The 16769-nt window shown below is 46.6% G+C and overlaps 1 protein-coding gene across 4 annotated transcripts in view; it reads left to right on the forward strand.

Annotated features, from left to right (window-relative positions):
- Positions 1–2131: 2131 nt before the first annotated feature.
- The window catches only part of LOC310697092 (histone-arginine methyltransferase CARM1-like), a gene marked incomplete at its 3' end in the record, with an annotated part of 61802 nt that continues 47164 nt past the window's right edge, over positions 2132–16769 (forward strand). Inside the window, exon 1 of one of the 4 annotated variants that reach the window (XM_083483400.1) lies at positions 2132–2359. In XM_083483400.1, coding sequence (XP_083339526.1) covers positions 2185–2359 — 175 coding nt within the window. In that variant the 5' untranslated portion in view covers positions 2132–2184. The remainder of the gene's footprint in view (positions 2360–16769) is intronic. The other 3 variants (XM_083483402.1, XM_083483403.1, XM_083483401.1) reach the window with 3 other exon arrangements.

The following is a 16769-nucleotide window of genomic DNA, read 5'->3' on the forward strand; positions in this document are numbered from 1 at the left end:
TTTGCTTTGCAGAATTTATGGAATGCTTTATGTATTTATTTTAATTCTTGTTTCTGTTGCTCGTCTCCTGCTTTCTTCTGCATTGCAGCCTGCACTGGGCCTTCCCAACAAGGTAGGAGACACGTCAACAAATCAAAGGTGTCTTTTGCACCTAAGCTGCCTCAGGGGTGGAAGAGCAGGAGCGTCCAGCGGGGGGGGGGGGGGAGATGAGCCCTCCTGGTCCCAAGGGCCCCCAGCCAGGGGCAAACCCTTCTTGGCCCCAGCGGCGTAGCGTGGGTTGTCAGCACCCAGGGCAAGGCAAGTAATTTGTGCCCCCTAACCTGGGGCAAGGCAAGTAATTTGCGCCCCGTAACCCCTAACCTGCCGCCGCTGCCAGCTTCTTCTTGCTGCTGCCTGGTCTGGTCTGGTGTGGTTCTCTCCCGCGCTCAGCGCTGCGCTGGGCGGCCGCTGCACTGTCCCTCCCCCAGATAGTCCCTCGCTCTCTCTCCACACCGCACGCCTGGCACCCACCCCCTCCACAGTGGGCGGCGACCCAGCGGCTCGGATCGGATTCGCACAGCCAGCACTGCAGTGAGAGAGAGTGAGTGAGCCAGGTAGGGGCAGAGAGCTGCGAGTGCGAGCGCCCCCCCCAGATGTTGCGCCCGGTGCGGCCGGCCCCCCCTGCACCCCCCACGCTACGCCACTGCTTGGCCCCCAGCCTCATTTCTCTCTCCCCCCCCCCCCAATTTTTTAATTGGTTTTCACAACATTATAAACAAACACATAAGACAAACAAACATAAATCATAGCCTTATTGAAAATTACACTTGTTAACATTGTTAAGTGACTTCCTCGCTTCCCCTTGGTTGAATTTCATTGCATATCCTTTTAACGGTTTTCCAAATCACAGTTCTTATAAAATTTAACTTAAACATTAACATCCTTAGATCTTCACATTATGAAATTAAACATATTAATTCAACACTTAACATAAATAAAACCCTAAGCCAATTAAGTGTCTGCAAGCTATTGTCAGTTAATTTAACTTGACATATTTAACTAAGGAATCATTATATTTAATCCACTCTTCCTGGTACTCCTCTTCCTTCTGATCGCGGACTCTTCCGGTTAGGTTGGCTAGCTCCGAAAAATCCATCATCTTCATCTGCCATTTTTCTATTGTTGGTAATTCTTGGCTTTTCCACTTTTTAGCTAACAGAATACGCACAGCAGTTGTGGCATACAGAAATAATTTAACATCTTTCTTGGGCAATTCCAAACCTGTTATTCCAAGAAGAAAGGCCTCTGGTTTCTTTATAAATGTAGATTTCAACATTTTTTTCCAATTCGTTATAAATCTTTTCCCAGAAGTCTTTCACCTTGGGACAGGTCCACCACATGTGATAAAAGGTTCCTTCCTTTTCTTTACCTTTCCAACATAGAAGTGTGCATGCACACGAAAGCTCATACCAAGAACTAACTTAGTTGGTCTTTAAGGTGCTACTGGAAGGAATTTTTTTACTTTCCAACATAGATTGTCACAGTTCTGATCTATCTTTGCTAATTTTACAGGAGTCAGATACCATCTGTACATCATTTTCATTATGTTTTCCTTTAACACAGTACATGCGGTGAACTTTCTTCCACAATCTTTCCCAATCCTCAAACATTATATTATGTTCTCATTTCTCATGCCCCATTTCTCAAAGCTCAGAAGCCAAGGAAAGCCAAAGGTCAGCTGCCCCTCGCCCTCGCTGCGCCGCTGCGCCACGTCCGTCCCCCGAGGGCGCTGCGCGGAGAGCAGCCAGCGCTGTGCAGCTACCCGCGCCAAGAAGGCGCATCTCCTGCGCGGCTGCAGTCCCGCGGGGCGCATGAGAGCGAGTGAGACAGCGAGAGCGCGCTTCCCGGAGCTGCCGCCGGGCGTCGCTGCTGCCAACGCGGAGCTCGACGGAGCGCAACTTGGGCTGCGCTGGACGGGTCGGGGGCGCTCGTGCGCGCGCGGCTTCTTAGCTGGGGGAAGCGGAGCGGGAGCGAAGCAGGCTGCTTTGCTTTCCGTGGCCGCGCGAGGCGCCTCCGACGGGGAGCCCGGTCGGCGCGTGGCCGCCAGGCTCGTGCCCGCCAGGCTCGCGTCCGCCCGCTGCTGCCGCGGGTCTGGCGCGAGGAGGAGCCACGGCCGCCTCGGCTGTGCGCGGGGCAGGAGGCGGCATGGCTGCCCCGGCGGGGTCGGCCTGTCCGACGGCGCCGCGCTTCGCGGTGCAGCTGCGGCTGGTGAGCGAGGAGCAGCTGGCGCAGGGGCCGCTCCTGCTCCGCGCCGGGGCCAAGGCGCTCCGCCTGCAGCTGCAGCCCAGAGACGGAGAAGCCGAGCTGGCCGTGACCGACGGTGAAGTAGTAGCGCGGAGGGGCGCGGAAGGGCGCGCGGGGAGGGAGGGAGAGAAGGGCTGCAGCAGGGCCAGCCGCGCGGCTCCCTGATCCCCCCAAGGCACCGGCAAGGGCTGCCTCGCGGGTCACGTCCGAAAGGCGCTTGGAGAAATCAAATGCGTGTCTGGTCAGGGCTGGGGTGGGGAGTCGTTCACACGTTACGCTTTTCCCGTGTAATGGGCAGTTGGCGAGGAGGAGGATGAGCTGAGCTCGCACCCGTGGAGTTGCGTCTTCACTCCGGGAAGCTGGGAGGCAGGAGGAGGAAGGGGAGAGCGAAGGAGAGGCAGACTCTGCCCGGAAGCCCTGCTCTGCCATCCCGAATCGGAGAGGGTCCCTCTGCGTTTTGTAACTCGCGGGGACTGAATGGCAGTTTGCCCATGCTCAGAGATAGCTAGGTGATCTCCGGCTGTTTTTGCAGTTCTGGCTAATGGTTTAATTTGTTGGAAGCCACCCTGAGTCAGATGGGCAGCATATAAATTATTATTATTATTATTATTATTATTATTATTATTAGACTCAATGGCATGGCACAAATGTGCAGGGTTAAAAGAGTCTGTTTGTGGAGCTCTGTCATGCAGAATGTTCTGGGTTCAAAGCTTAGTGAGTCCTCACTTGGCTTAAACCGTCCTGCAGAAGGATTCCTGCTTGAGTTCTGACATTGAACAGAGAGCTTCTGTCCGAGATGGAGGACTTGCACTTGATTGCTTCTGCATTAAGGAGGCACCTATCTTATCTACATTTTAAAAAGTGAACAAATAGAGTTTTGCAATCACAGCAGCTTCGAACAAGAGGAGCACCTTCTTTTGCCTGCTGCAAAGCGGGAGAGAAGGGCAGGGGAAAGGGCAGGCAGCCTAGCCCAAGGAGACTCCGCTGGGGGCTTTTTCCTGGCCACCATGGCTTGCTAAGGATGCCCTGCCTTCTTGGCTAGCCAGGAACAGAAGAGAGCAGCTGGGTGAGGCCAAAGGTCCACCTAGTTCTGCATTCTGGTCTCACAGTGGCCAGCCAGTTACTCCTGGGAAGCCCATAAGCAAGCTTTGACCTCAAGTGTGTAGGCCTTGGTGGTGGGTGGGCTGTGGAAGGACCCCTGGGGGGGGAGCAGGGGGGGAAGTGCTGTGTTCTAGTCGACTTCTTAGTTTCTTCTGTCCTCTAGAGAGCTGAGGTTGGTGGAAGCACAGAGCAGGGCCTTTTTTGTGGCAGCACCCCAGCTGTGAATGCCCTACCAAGGCATTTCCTAGACCAGGCATCCCCAACCTTCGGCCCTCCAGGTGTTTTGGACTACAGTTCCCATCATCCCTGACCACTGGTCCTGTTAGCTAGGGATCATGGGAGTTGTAGGCCAAAACATCTGGAGGGCTGCAGGTTGGGGAGCTTTTACTTGTTTTTAATAGGTGAAGGTTTGATTCCATTCCTCTTGGTCTTAATATAAATGTGTGTGTGTGTGTATGGTTCATGTTTGGTTTGTTGTTTAATTTTCATATTAGTGTTTTATTTTTTATTTTCGGCTGCTAGGGCCAAAACGTGGCTTATGAGTATATTTCACGAGTGAATGAAAGGAACACAGTTTAGAAAAACAAAAACAAACAAGATGAATTTTAACAGGGAGAAATGTAAAGTATTGCACTTGGGCAAAAAAAATGAGAGGCACAAATACAAGATGGGTGACACCTGGCTTGAGAGCAGTACATGTGAAAAGGATCTAGGAGTCTTGGTTGACCACAAACTTGACATGAGCCAACAGTGTGACGCGGCAGCTAAAAAAGCCAATGCAATTCTGGGCTGCATCAATAGGAGTATAGCATCTAGATCAAGGGAAGTAATAGTGCCACTGTATTCTGCTCTGGTCAGACCTCACCTGGAGTACTGTGTCCAGTTCTGGGCACCACAATTCAAGAAGGACACTGACAAACTGGAACGTGTCCAGAGGAGGGCAACCAAAATGGTCAAAGGCCTGGAAACGATGCTTTATGAGGAACGGCTAAGGGAGCTGGGCATGTTTAGCCTGGAGAAGAGGAGGTTAAGGGGTGATATGATAGCCATGTTCAAATATATAAAAGGATGTCACATAGAGGAGGGAGAAAGGTTGTTTTCTGCTGTTCCAGAGAAGCAGACACAGAGCAATGGATCCAAACTACAAGAAAGAAGATTCCACTTAAACATTAGGAAGAACTTCCTGACAGTAAGAGCTGTTTGACAGTGGAATTTGCTGCCCAGGAGTGTGGTGGAGTCTCCTACTTTGGAGGTCTTTAAGCAGAGGCTTGACAACCATATGTCAGGAGTGCTCTGATGGTGTTTCCTGCTTGGCAGGGGGTTGGACTCGATGGCCCTTGTGGTCTCTTCCAACTCTATGATTCTATGATCTATTCTAGAAGAAGCTACTGTGCCTCTTTCTTAGTGTGTTTCCTTTGCTCTGGACTTCAGCTGTCTGGCAGTTACGGGCCTGAGAACAGGGCTTTTGTATTAAGGTACTTTAGTGGGTTAGAGATATTTTGTGGATCTTCTGTTCATCATGTCCCAAGTGGCGCTTGAGCATCAGAGCCAAGGAGCCAAGTGCAGGGGCTGGAAATGGAGTGGGGGGGGGACCCTCAAGAGGCACACAGGCAGTGGGAGAAACTCAGATCTATAAGCTAGGTGCAAAGTGGCTCCTTAAATCAAGGTTACAGTCGCCAAAATGGAATGCCTGGTTGCCGTTTGGAAAGTTGTATAGGCACCTCCAGACAGGGAGACATCAGGAACGTCCTGGCGCCTGGGCTTCTTCGCTTGGTCGTAAGTGGCTGATAGCCTGGTGAGCCTTGCAAACTGGGTACATCCCTTACGGCCTGCTTGTAACTAGGCCTGGGCGATGCATTGATGTCCAGGACCGGTTTGAGGCTCAGAGGAGGATGAAGCCTTCAGCCGGTGGGGCTTGCCTGCTTCCTCCCTGCCCCGGGCACTGGAGGTGAAGGGAGCTGTGGCGGTTTCACCCCAGAGCCTCGCAGGGCCGATGTTCCTTCCTTTTCAACATAGCGATGTATCACTATAGCATGATGTTTAGCTGGTGATATAGTGATACACCGTTATTTAAAAGACTGATATTGCTCAGCCGTATTCATAAGTCAGCTCCATTTGTGGCTCCTCTTGTCCAGAGCGGATCCTGCTATGCAACAGGGTGAAGCAACCTGATGCAGAGGGCAGAAATCGGATGGGGGAGGGAATCCTTTGGTGGTTAAAGGGATCCCTGACCATTAGGTCCAGTTGTGACCGACTCTGGGGTTGTGGCGCTCATCTCTCTTTATTGATCGAGGGAGCCGGCGTACAGCTTTCGGGTCATGTGGCCAGCATGACTAAGCCACTTCTGGTGAACCAGAGCAGCGCACGGAAATGCCGTTTACCTTCCCGGCGGTGCGGTACCTATTTATCTACTTGCACGTTGATGTGCTTTTGAACTGCTAGGTGGGCAGGAGCAGGGACCGAGCAACGGGAGCTCACCCCGTCACGGGGATTCAAACGGCTGACCATCTGATCGGCAAGTCCTAGGCTCTGTGGTTTAACCCACAGCACCACCTGCGTCCCGTAAAGGCAGATGGGGTCCCTAAAAGGCGCTGCAAGACTTTCAAAAGTTTTAGCTCAGGGTGAGGAAAACAAGTTCAGTTCAACTTCATGCCACAACTTGTCTTTCCCTGGGGCCGGCACTATCTTCGACTGCTACTGCTGCTGTGGAAATCTTTTTGCCTTCTGAAATGTGCGAGAAATAAAATATGTTCCATTACTAATATCAAGATTGTGCTAAAAAATATAGCAGAAATGACAGTAGATACTCAAAAGCATTATTAGGGGAACATTAGAGGCTTAAAATAACCATATTGAGCTATACTTGAGTATACAGCAGGATATAAACATTGCAAATAAACGGAATAATATTTTAAGATGTCAGACATTAAAAGGCAGAATTTCAGCCATGTGTGTTGCATTATCCTTTTAGTTTGAACAAGAAAAATAAGCTGCATGCCTAGCACTAGAACAAAAGACTACATATATATATATATATATATATATATATATATATATATATATATATATATATGAGAGATGTTTTATATGTTGCCAAAGAAGACTGGATTGTTTTCTAAAAAGAATTCTTTTTTTCTTTTTTTAAGTTGATTCCCTACCAGGATCATGATTTGTACAAAACATTTTATTACATAAAAAAAAATCAAATTCCAAAAATGTGGGATAGTTTTTGAGAAATGATCGTGGGGGGGGGGATTCACTTTTTAAAAAATCCTCTGTAGCGAAAGGAATAGCAGCCCTGAGCTGTATTGCAGCAAAGTGCCTTTGGCCAAGGTGGACTGTTTTTCTGAAGTGCTTAATGGAGGGCCAAACCTAATTTTGTGATCCGTGCAGATGCTCCCTAAGAAGGGGGCTCTTCTCTGTGCTGAGGAAGAAAGCTGAATGTTTTCTCCTGCATTTGCACAAACTTCTTATATTAGGCTGGATTACTATGTGTGTGTGACTTGGGAAGATTTTCTTCAAAGGTTCCAGAAACGAACCACGAAGACCTGCCCTCTTGCCCTTTTCTGCAGAATCTGCCCCTGGGTGGCAGCCGAAGTGTCTCTCCCCGCCTGGCCTGGAGCGGCTTCTGCTGGGATGCTGCTCTGATGCTCAGGATCCGGCCGTGCGGATGCCAAATGCTTTGCCGGCTCTTTCACAGATGATGGAAGCAGTGATCTTAACCAGGAAGTGTTTCAGAAGACTTCAGCGCCGGCCTTTCCAAGGCTTTAGGAGAAAACACAGCGGCTGTTTTGTGCTTTTGAGTACTGAATGTGGAGGGAGAGAAAGAGAATTTGTGTCTCAGAGGCAAATATTGATCCTGATGCCGGAGCTCTTGGCTTCGCCTGAATTCATAGGAGCCGTGGGATTCTTCACACAGATGAAGTCTGTTTTAAATGGTTGTCGCTGTCAGGTGCATGAGATATTAATTCGTCTCAAGGGAAAGTTGCGTTGTCAATAAAAGCCGTGAGGATGAGATTAAACCAGTGTTTCCCAACCTTTTTTGGGCAAAGGCACACTTGTTTCATGAAAAAAAATCTCGAGGCACACCACCATTACAGCCCCGTGACGTCAGCGCGCAGCGTCACGCCGGGAGGGACATGAATTGCTAGCAAATTACATAATCACCTCCTTGAGGGCTGGCTCATCTTCTCCGAAGGCAGAACCCCATTAATTAACAGCACAGACTCACACCATAGCCAAGACGAGGGGGGGAAACCTCAGTCATGCACAGTCATGCACATGTGGGGGCTAAATGAGGACGAAGACCGGGCAGAGAGCAGGGTTCAAATCACCGCACCTGGCCAGGACAATCCCTGGGTGCTCCCTTGGGCCACTCGCCTGACCCACCTCGCAGGGCTGTTGTTGCGAGGATAACACGGGGAGAACCATGCGCGCCCCCGGGAGCACCTTGAAGGAGAAAGCGGGCGATGAATGCAATGCACGAAATATATGAGAGGCGACCAGGTTTTGCAGGTGAGGGGCCCCCGCCAGCCTCCGCTTTCAACACCCGGCGCAACGACGCCGAAGTTTCCCCCGGGGCTCAGCTCGGGGAGCAGCGCTGCTCCCCCCCGGCTCCCCTTCGCCCTCCCGGCTCTCTCTGCCGCCCACTGGGGACCCCCTCACCTGCCAAGTCCGGAGCACCAGTGGAAGTTGCATGCATGCAGGGCGCCGCGTTGCCATTGCATTGCACTGCACTCCATGCAACGCCTGCACGCATGCATTGCCTTGCACGCCCGCCAAGGGGTCTCCCCGCGGTCCGATGCGTCCCCTCCGGCGCGGATGCATCATTGCAAAAATAAAAAACCCCTGACGCAGCCCTACCTGGGGGGCAGCCTCCGCCTCCGCCGCTCCACCTCCGCGGGGATCTCCGGGCTCCATCCTGCCACCCGATCTCCGCGGGGGCGCAGGCAGGCTGCGCGGGGTCTGCGCGGAAGAGCCCCTGCCCGCCCGGCCGCCGCCGCTGCGCTCATTCCATGGCCGGGACAAAACGCCCGGCCCGCCAGGCCACGCTGGGAAACGTAGTTCACGCACCCCGCGCGGGCGCGGAGCCCAAGGGCGAGGGGACTACGGATTCCGGCAGCCCCCGCACCGGGGACGGAGGGGGAAAGGCCGGGTGCAGGGATGGAGGGACGGGTGGACGAGCGAGTGAGTGAGTGGCAGCCGCCAAGCCTTGGCCGAGAGCCAGGAAGGGCCTACCTGGAGGAGGAGGAGGAGGAGGAGGAGGGAGGCGCAGAGCGGGAGGGAGGGAGGGAACCCCAGGGGTCATCTAGTGACGGCGCCCCAATCGAAAATTTGACTTAAAAAAAAAAATCTTTCGGATTTTTTTATTTTTCCCACGGCACACCAGGCAACATCTCGCGGCACACTAGTGTGCCGCGGAACAGTGGTTGGGAAACACTGGATTAAACTATCCTTTAGCAACATTATTTTGATCACGTTGTATATCTGTGTGTTCAGGGACACTCTTGGTGCCTGATCTGTGACATTCCTGTGAACTCACGGCCCTTTACCTTGGGCTGTCCTAGCAGAGCCAGTGAAAATAATGGGCATTTCTAGCTGAGGCTCATTCATTTCTCTGGGTCTCCTCTTGAGTAGGACTAGCATTGGCTACAAAACCTTGTTTGTAGCATCTGTTTTGTGGTGAATATATCGTTACATCCTTTTCTTAACAGCCCGTCTGTTAAGAATCTTCTTTTGATGCTTCCCATTTTAATCTCTGTGCATTTCCCATCAAGAAATAAGCAATAAAAATGGAAATAAATACAAAACTTCTGCTGAGAAAACCGGAATAAATGAACCTTAAGGCAAAATGGCAGTGCTTTTGCTAATATTCCTGCCCATATATAAAGTATGGTTGTTGTTTATGAGGATCTGGTGTAATTTATCTGTGCTGCTTTACAATGTGGGTATTAAAATTGTATTTATTGCATTTGAAATATTTTAATAAAATTGTAAATTTCTTAGAGATTTATTTGAAGTATGAGGAGGTATCTAAATTACCTAAAGTTGTTACAGTAAGTGCCACAGTTTTTAACAACAACAAAAGAGATGCTCGTACTGCGTACCCTTTAGTATCCCCTAAAAGAAGCACTGATTAATAATAATTGTTGTTGTTGTTTGCCCATCTGACTGGCTTGTCCCAGCCACTCCGGGTGGCTTCCAACAAATTAAACACATTAAGCACCCCTGTTGTCCAGCCCAGACATGGAGGTCCAGCTCAGAGGGTCTTCTGGTGGTTCCCTTCCTGCGAGAAGTGAAGCCACAGGGAACCAGGCAGAGGGCCTTCTCGGTGGTGGCACCTGCCCTGTGGAATGCCCTCCCATCCAAGGTCAAGGAAATAAACAACTTTTAGAAGACATCTGAAGGCAGCCCCGTATAGGGAAGTTTTTAATGTGTGATGTTTTATTATGTTTCAATATATGCTGTGAGCCACCCAGAATGGCTGGGGAAACCCAGCCAGAAGGGTGAGGTATAAACAATAAAATTATTATTATTATTATGAACAAAACTGTCATTAAATAGAATGGAAATTATTATTTTGGCAATATTATTTTGAGTTGTAATCTTCAGCCTCATCACTGATTGCCAACTTAAAAAGATTCAGCCAGCACATTAAAAGGTATATTTCAATGCGAAAAATTGAAATAATACTATGCGTTAAGCTGATATGCTGGAATAAATTCTTTTATGGGCTAACATTCTTCATGTGAGCATTGTACCAACCCATCATATGATTTATTCAAGCATGTGGCTGGTAATAGATGTCTTTCTTGCCTACATATGGTTCTCTTCTGAAGAAGAATCGCAATGCCCCTCACTCCCAGTGCCGCAACCGCATGGAAATTATGTCAGGTGCTGTTTGGTTGGTTGTTGTTTTTTTACACAGCTTAAAACACTTTAAAACTGTTTGGAGAATGGGGGAAGCTAAATTTGTGATGGATACAAAGACCAGCCAATGCACACTATGCAAAAATGGTTTCTGGTGAAGCACATAAGAAAAAGCAGGCTTCTGATCTCAGTTGTACGTGGTCTCTGCACAGTGAGCTCGTGACTGAAGAGCGTGCAAGAACAGTTACGACTTGCTCATTCGGCATTCAGTTCTCTTATTTATTTCAAGAAATTTTATATAGGTATAGCAAAAAGATCTCCAAGCAATTTACAATTAATTTCAGTGGCAATAAAAATGCAAACAAAGTTCAGTAAAATTATCTTTAAGCGTGGATAAAAACAAGATTAAAACCACAGTTATATCACAAAAGGAAAGGAAAACTCGTGCCCAGAAAAGCTTAGGTAAACATAAGTTTTTAAAGGTCATGCCTGTCTCACCTCCTGAATTACCCAGAATGGGGGGGGGGGGCTGTTGGCAAGGTGGTTTGTCACCATCTGTACACAGATGTCTGTATTTATGATTAGATTGATAGTTTTCCAAGCTAAACATGTGAAAGTGTTTTATCTTCATTGTATAGTATAGTCGAAAACTATATTTGCATTTGCATGTGTCACACAGGACATGTTCACATGCAACATTTTGATCCTTCGCCGATGACTTTCCAAATCATTCTGCTCATTCTCTCTCTCTTTTTTTTAAAAAAATATTTTTATTAGGAATTTCAACAAAACATTTTATCAAAAAACATATCATCCTTAATCCCCCCTATTTCCCCCCCTCCCCATAAAATAACACCCCCCCCCCCAGACTTCCCTCAGCTCCTCTCTCTGGTTTATCAACTAATGTTATTCTCTGCATGTCACAAAATCCTTAATTTATCTGACTGGCTATTATCACTAAAAAGTTTGCGAGTGTTTATTCAAAACCTGCCAAGGAGTCCGGTTCGTTTTGTTGTTTCTTTAGGTACTTTGTTTCTTTAGGTACTTTGTAAAGGGTTCCCATTCTTCCTTAAAATCACAGTTGTCCTTATCACGTGGTTTATATCTCAGTTTCGCCAATTCCGCGTAGTCCATCAGTTTCTCTTGCCACAGTTCTTTGGTTGGAACTTCTTCATTCTTCCATCCCTGTGCTATTAAGACTCTTGCTGCCGTTGTCGCATACATGAAAATGTTTTTCAATTTCCTTGGCATGTCTTTTCCTACAATTCCCTAACAGAAAGGCTTCAGGTTTTTTTTTTTACAAATGTTAATTGGAACATTTTCTTCAATTCATTATATATCATTTCCCAGAATTTTTTTAATTTTACAACAGTCCCACCACATATGATAAAAGGTCCCTCCTTTTTCCTTACATTTCCAATATATATTTGAAGCAGTTTTATACATTCTTCCTATTTGCACTGGTGTTGTGTACCATCTGTACATCATCAACAGAGAGCAATCTGTAAATTTTAAGTCAGTTTTCCACAATCTTTCCCAGTCTTCAACATTCTCATTCTCTCTTGATCCCTTGGCACGGCTGTTGTTCAGGATGCTCTGAAATAATGGTGGGAATCGCTTTCCTCCGTGTAAAATATACTTTGTATCCACCAATTAACAGACTTTTCATTTGGGGACGGGATGCAATTAATAACCATGGGTGCCTCGCTCAGTTTACTGTTAGTTGTTATATTTTTACACGGTGTTGTTGTGTTGTCTAGGCTGCTCATAATGTGCTGGATTCAGAACATATACCAAGGAAACAATAGTAACCCCAGTGATACAAAACATTGAAAACAGCTCATTTTGTGCCAGTAGAAAGCCCACAAGGCAGTTACGTGCCTGAGAGGACCAAAACGTTTCTGTCTGGCAACTGCATCCATAAGGGATTTATGTAGACACCAGTCTCACCTTTCAGTGCAATAAAACAAATAAAATGGGAAATCCACAGTAGGAAAATGCAAATGTTAAGAGCTAGGTGATAACATAGCAATTGCATGAGCACATAAACAAGGCTTTAGTAAGTGCCCGAAAGCAGTCCAGGGTGGCTGCTTGCCTGACTTCTCCCAGGGCAGAGAAGGCCCTTCCTTTTGGTGTCACCTGAGGGATGAGTGCAGTTGTTGTTGTTTAGTCGTTTAGTCGTGTCCAACTCTTCGTGGTACCCCATGGACCAGAGCATGCCAGGCACTCCTGTCTTCCACTGCCTCCTGCAGTTTGGTCAAACTCATGCTGGTAGCTTCGCAAACACTGTTCAACCATCTCGTCCTCTGTCGTCCCCTTCTTCTTGTGCCCTCTATCTTTCCCAACATCAGGGTCTTTTCCAGGGAGTCTTCTCATGAGATGGCCAAAGTATTGGAGCCTCAGCTTCAGGATCTGTCCTTCCAGTGAGCACTCAGGGCTGATTTCCTTAAGAATGGAGAGGTTTGATCTTCTTGCAGTCCATGGGACTCTCAAGAGTCTCCTCCAGCACCATAAATCAAAAGCATCAATTCTTCGGCGATCAGCCTTCTTTATGGTCCAGCTCTCACTTCCATACATCACTACTGGGAAAACCACAGCTTTAACTATACGGACCTTTGTTGGCAAGGTGATGTCTCTACTTTTTAAGATGCTGTCTAGGTTTGTCATTGCTTTTCTCCCAAGAAGCAGGCGTCTTTTAATTTTGTGACTGCTGTCACCATCTGCAGTGACAGTCTGAGTGCAGACTGCAGAGCAACTCAGCGAAGGATCTCTGCGAACTGCAGGCCTAGGCAAGAAAGCGCCTTCTCTTGGCTACATTTAACCAGGTGTTGTCCGATTAAAGTCAATGAAGCAGCATCTGCATAACTGAGCTGTGAATCTGTTGCAGTGAAAGAAAGTCAATTTTAGAGCTATGTGTGGTTGAATTTAGTCAGACTTCAGGAAGGATGTAGTTTCCTCTTCAAATGGTATATAAGAATTGTAGGAGAAAATAGATTTTCTTCGTCTTAAAGTATCACAATCTCTTGAAGGGCATAAACGTGCTTTAATCTTTAATATCATAATTAAGAGTAAATAAATGTAAGGGTCAACAGATTCCATGTGCTTCTGTCTTTGGAGCACATATTAATGTTGGCTGAGAACCTTATATTTTCAGAAGAAAAAAATGATGAACAGAAGTAGACAAAATCAGATAAAGGAAGATCACTTTCAGATCCTACATAAAATTTGAATAGCAATATACTCTTATTTGTGCCGGCTGAGAAGTTCAACAGAGTCCAGTGGGCTTCACTCCCAGGTCCTGCAATTCTGTGCACATCTGCCTCGAACATCAGCCCCACATGGCATTCAGTGAGACTTTCCCCAGTAAATTGTGTAATGCTGGGATAGCAGCCATAAAACTCATAGTTTGTAGCCAACTAGGTTTTACTCAAGAGTAAGGTAAAGGTAAAGGGACCCCTGACCATTAGGTCCAGTTGTGACCGACTCGGGGGTTGCGGCACTCATCTCGCTTTATTGGCCGAGGGAGCCAGCGTACAGCTTCCGGGTCATGTGGCCAGCATGACTAAGCTGCTTCTGGCGAACCAGAGCAGCGCATGGAAACACCATTTACCTTCCCACCAGAGTGGTACCTATTTATCTACTTGCACTTTGACGTGCTTTCGAACTGCTAGGTTGGCAGGAGCAGGGACCGAGCAATGGGAGCTCACCCCGTCGCGGGGATTCAAACCGCCGACCTTCTGATCAGCAAGTCCTAGGCTCTGTGGTTTAACCCACAGCGCCACCCGCGTCCCTACTCAAGAGTAGACCCACTGAAATCAGTGGACCTACAGTAAGTCTTTTTAGTGGATCGACTCTGAGTAGGACTAGCATTGACTACAGCTCATCTAAAATGTTCATCCTCCTAACCTAAATTGGATCACAGGAGAAAGAAAACATAATATGAAAATCTGGATGATAGAACTTTGTCTCTCCTATACTGGAAATCTTTTGTCCTGCAGCTTTTTCTTGCTGCTTCCATACGAGCTGCTAGTTTTTCACTGCAGAACCATGCCAAACTTGCCCTGCTGTTGTGCCGCATTTTAGCATTTATTTTCCTGCATGAAACAGCTTCATCATATTCCTTTGTAAGCAAGAGCTGTGGTGTCTTCAGATTTTTGCAGCAAGATGTGCTCTTCCTGTCGCTGTTTCCTATTTTTGGAGAGCTCCTTTCACACGCTTTCTTGCAAAATATGCCTAAAGGAAAGTAGGGATTTGATGTGTAACCACAGAGTAGAAGTGCATGTCAAAATCATGCTAATCTAATATAATTGTATCATACCACAAACACCAGTTGTGTCTGGCAAATCAGTCCACTGTTTTCTCTGGGCAGAAGCTTTCAATCATTAAAACACCACCAGTGGAGAGTGTTACAAATTTGCTGCTTCTTTTTGTATTGTTTGTCAGAATGTTATTGTGGAAACTAGGGGAAGAAGCAGCCAGTGACACAAACTGGATACATATTTAAGGTTCATTTCAAGATGTACAGTATGGGGTCAAACTAGGAGATATGCAAATACTTGATCTAGTCTTAATTCTTTTAAAAATATACCCAGTGATTGTTGGGCATGGCAATTCCGATTGGGCCAGGCTGCGGTGGTTAATCCTTTCCTTCTAAAAGCCCCCAACACACACACACACACACACACACACACAGAGAGAGAGAGAGAGAGAGAGAGAGAGTTGTGGATGCAAATAGAACATTATTTTTAAAGGCACACATTTATTTAACTTATTTATACAGTATTCTGCCTTCCAGGACACACATCCTTTCAATGTGGCTTACAAGTGGCATAAAAATACATCAGTAATGTCCCAATAACAATCTCAAATAGCAAGCCCTCAATATCTCCCCCCCCCCTTGGCCCATGGTCAGGGATGATGGAAGTGGCAGTCCAATATCTGGAGAGGCCAATGTTGGTGACCCCTTGCAATTCTCTTTTTACAAGGCTAAGCATGTCTCCAGTTATCTCAGGGTTATTAGAGCACTATGATCCCTACCTTACTGGCTGACAACAATTATTTCAAGAACATCAGACAAACTGATTTCTTTAGGTGTGTGTCTTTTGCCACTTAGGTGTGTGTCTTTTGCCACTACAGTACTACCTCGGGTTACATACGCTTCAGGTTACATACGCTTCAGGTTACAGACACCGCTAACCCAGAAATAGTGCTTCAGGTTAAGAACTTTGCTTCAGGAGGAGAACAGAAATCGGACTCCGGCGGCACGGCAGCAGCAGGAGGCCCCATTAGCTAAAGTGGTGCTTCAGGTTAAGAACAGTTTCAGGTTAAGAACGGACCTCCGGAATGAATTAAGTACTTAACCCAAGGTACCACTGTGCTAACTTCAGATATGAGTCCCACATTCCATGACAAGTACTGGGTACTTGTTTGCCTCTATCCAATCTCTTTCTTATTTTTTAAAAGGTTTGAATAATTTTCTTTGCCATTATGCCTCATTTTAGATTTTCTCCCATTTTTAAAATGCGTTGTAAGGAAGGAAAAAAATGTAAGAGAGAGAGAAGTAAAGAAGTCGTAGAATATAATGTATATGTGTTAAGCTTTTTATTCTGGTGATGGTAAATTCGTCTGTTTATCCCATTGTGTTTGTTGTGGATATATAAAATGAACAAAAAGTTAAACAGACAAATACGTTTTTGAAAGCTACAGTTCTTGCAGTTTGTGATATATCTGACTTGGGGGTTTGCTATGTCTGGCTGAAATTTTTGTTCTCTTTTGTTGCCCATGTGCATATGGTATTTGTTTAACCACAGTTAAGTCTGCTATAGCACACCTGACATCTTAATACATGGAACCCAGAGGAGAGTAAGAGAAATAACCGGTTCCTCTTGGAAAATAAAATGGAGACATGTGTATGGAAGTATAGATCTTGCAGATAAATCTGTTTTTCAAGTAAACAAGCACAGTCTAGACAGACTTTCAGCAAAGGGATAAAGAGTTTTCATTTCAAATATCATTGAGCTGTGAAAGCAAAGTTAGGCACAACTTGTTCCTCAGGAGTTTTCCATTAAGGTTTTTATTACACGCAAACACCAGCATTTAGTATTAATAAAAAAAGTGTCAACTTCAATTTTTAGAAAATGAAGCTGTGGGTTGTGTGTCTTCTAAGCCTCCTGTAAGGAAACTGAGCACTGTTGTTGCTGATACATATTCTCAATTTTTGTACTCTGTGGCTGCAAATATCCCCCCGATTTTCTAATTACTAAATTTGCAGCATAGATCACTGACACACAAGCGTGCTTATCCATTTTAGCCTATTTGGCAAATATTTATCAGTGCTTCTATGCGTGTAGCAGAACAACATCCCCCCATTAATATATGCCATTTGCAGTGAAGGATATTAAGGTATTGCAAATGATCCCATTGCACATTGAAATATTTGTTTTAAGCTACTTTTGTGTTTGAATCTGGTAAAGCTAATAAAACGGGCAAGCTTTGCTGTCAGGGTGCTGTTCTGG

The sequence above is a fragment of the Podarcis liolepis genome, assembly GCF_965112155.1.
Source record: "Podarcis liolepis genome assembly, chromosome: 17".
NCBI lineage: Eukaryota > Metazoa > Chordata > Lepidosauria > Squamata > Lacertidae > Podarcis > Podarcis liolepis.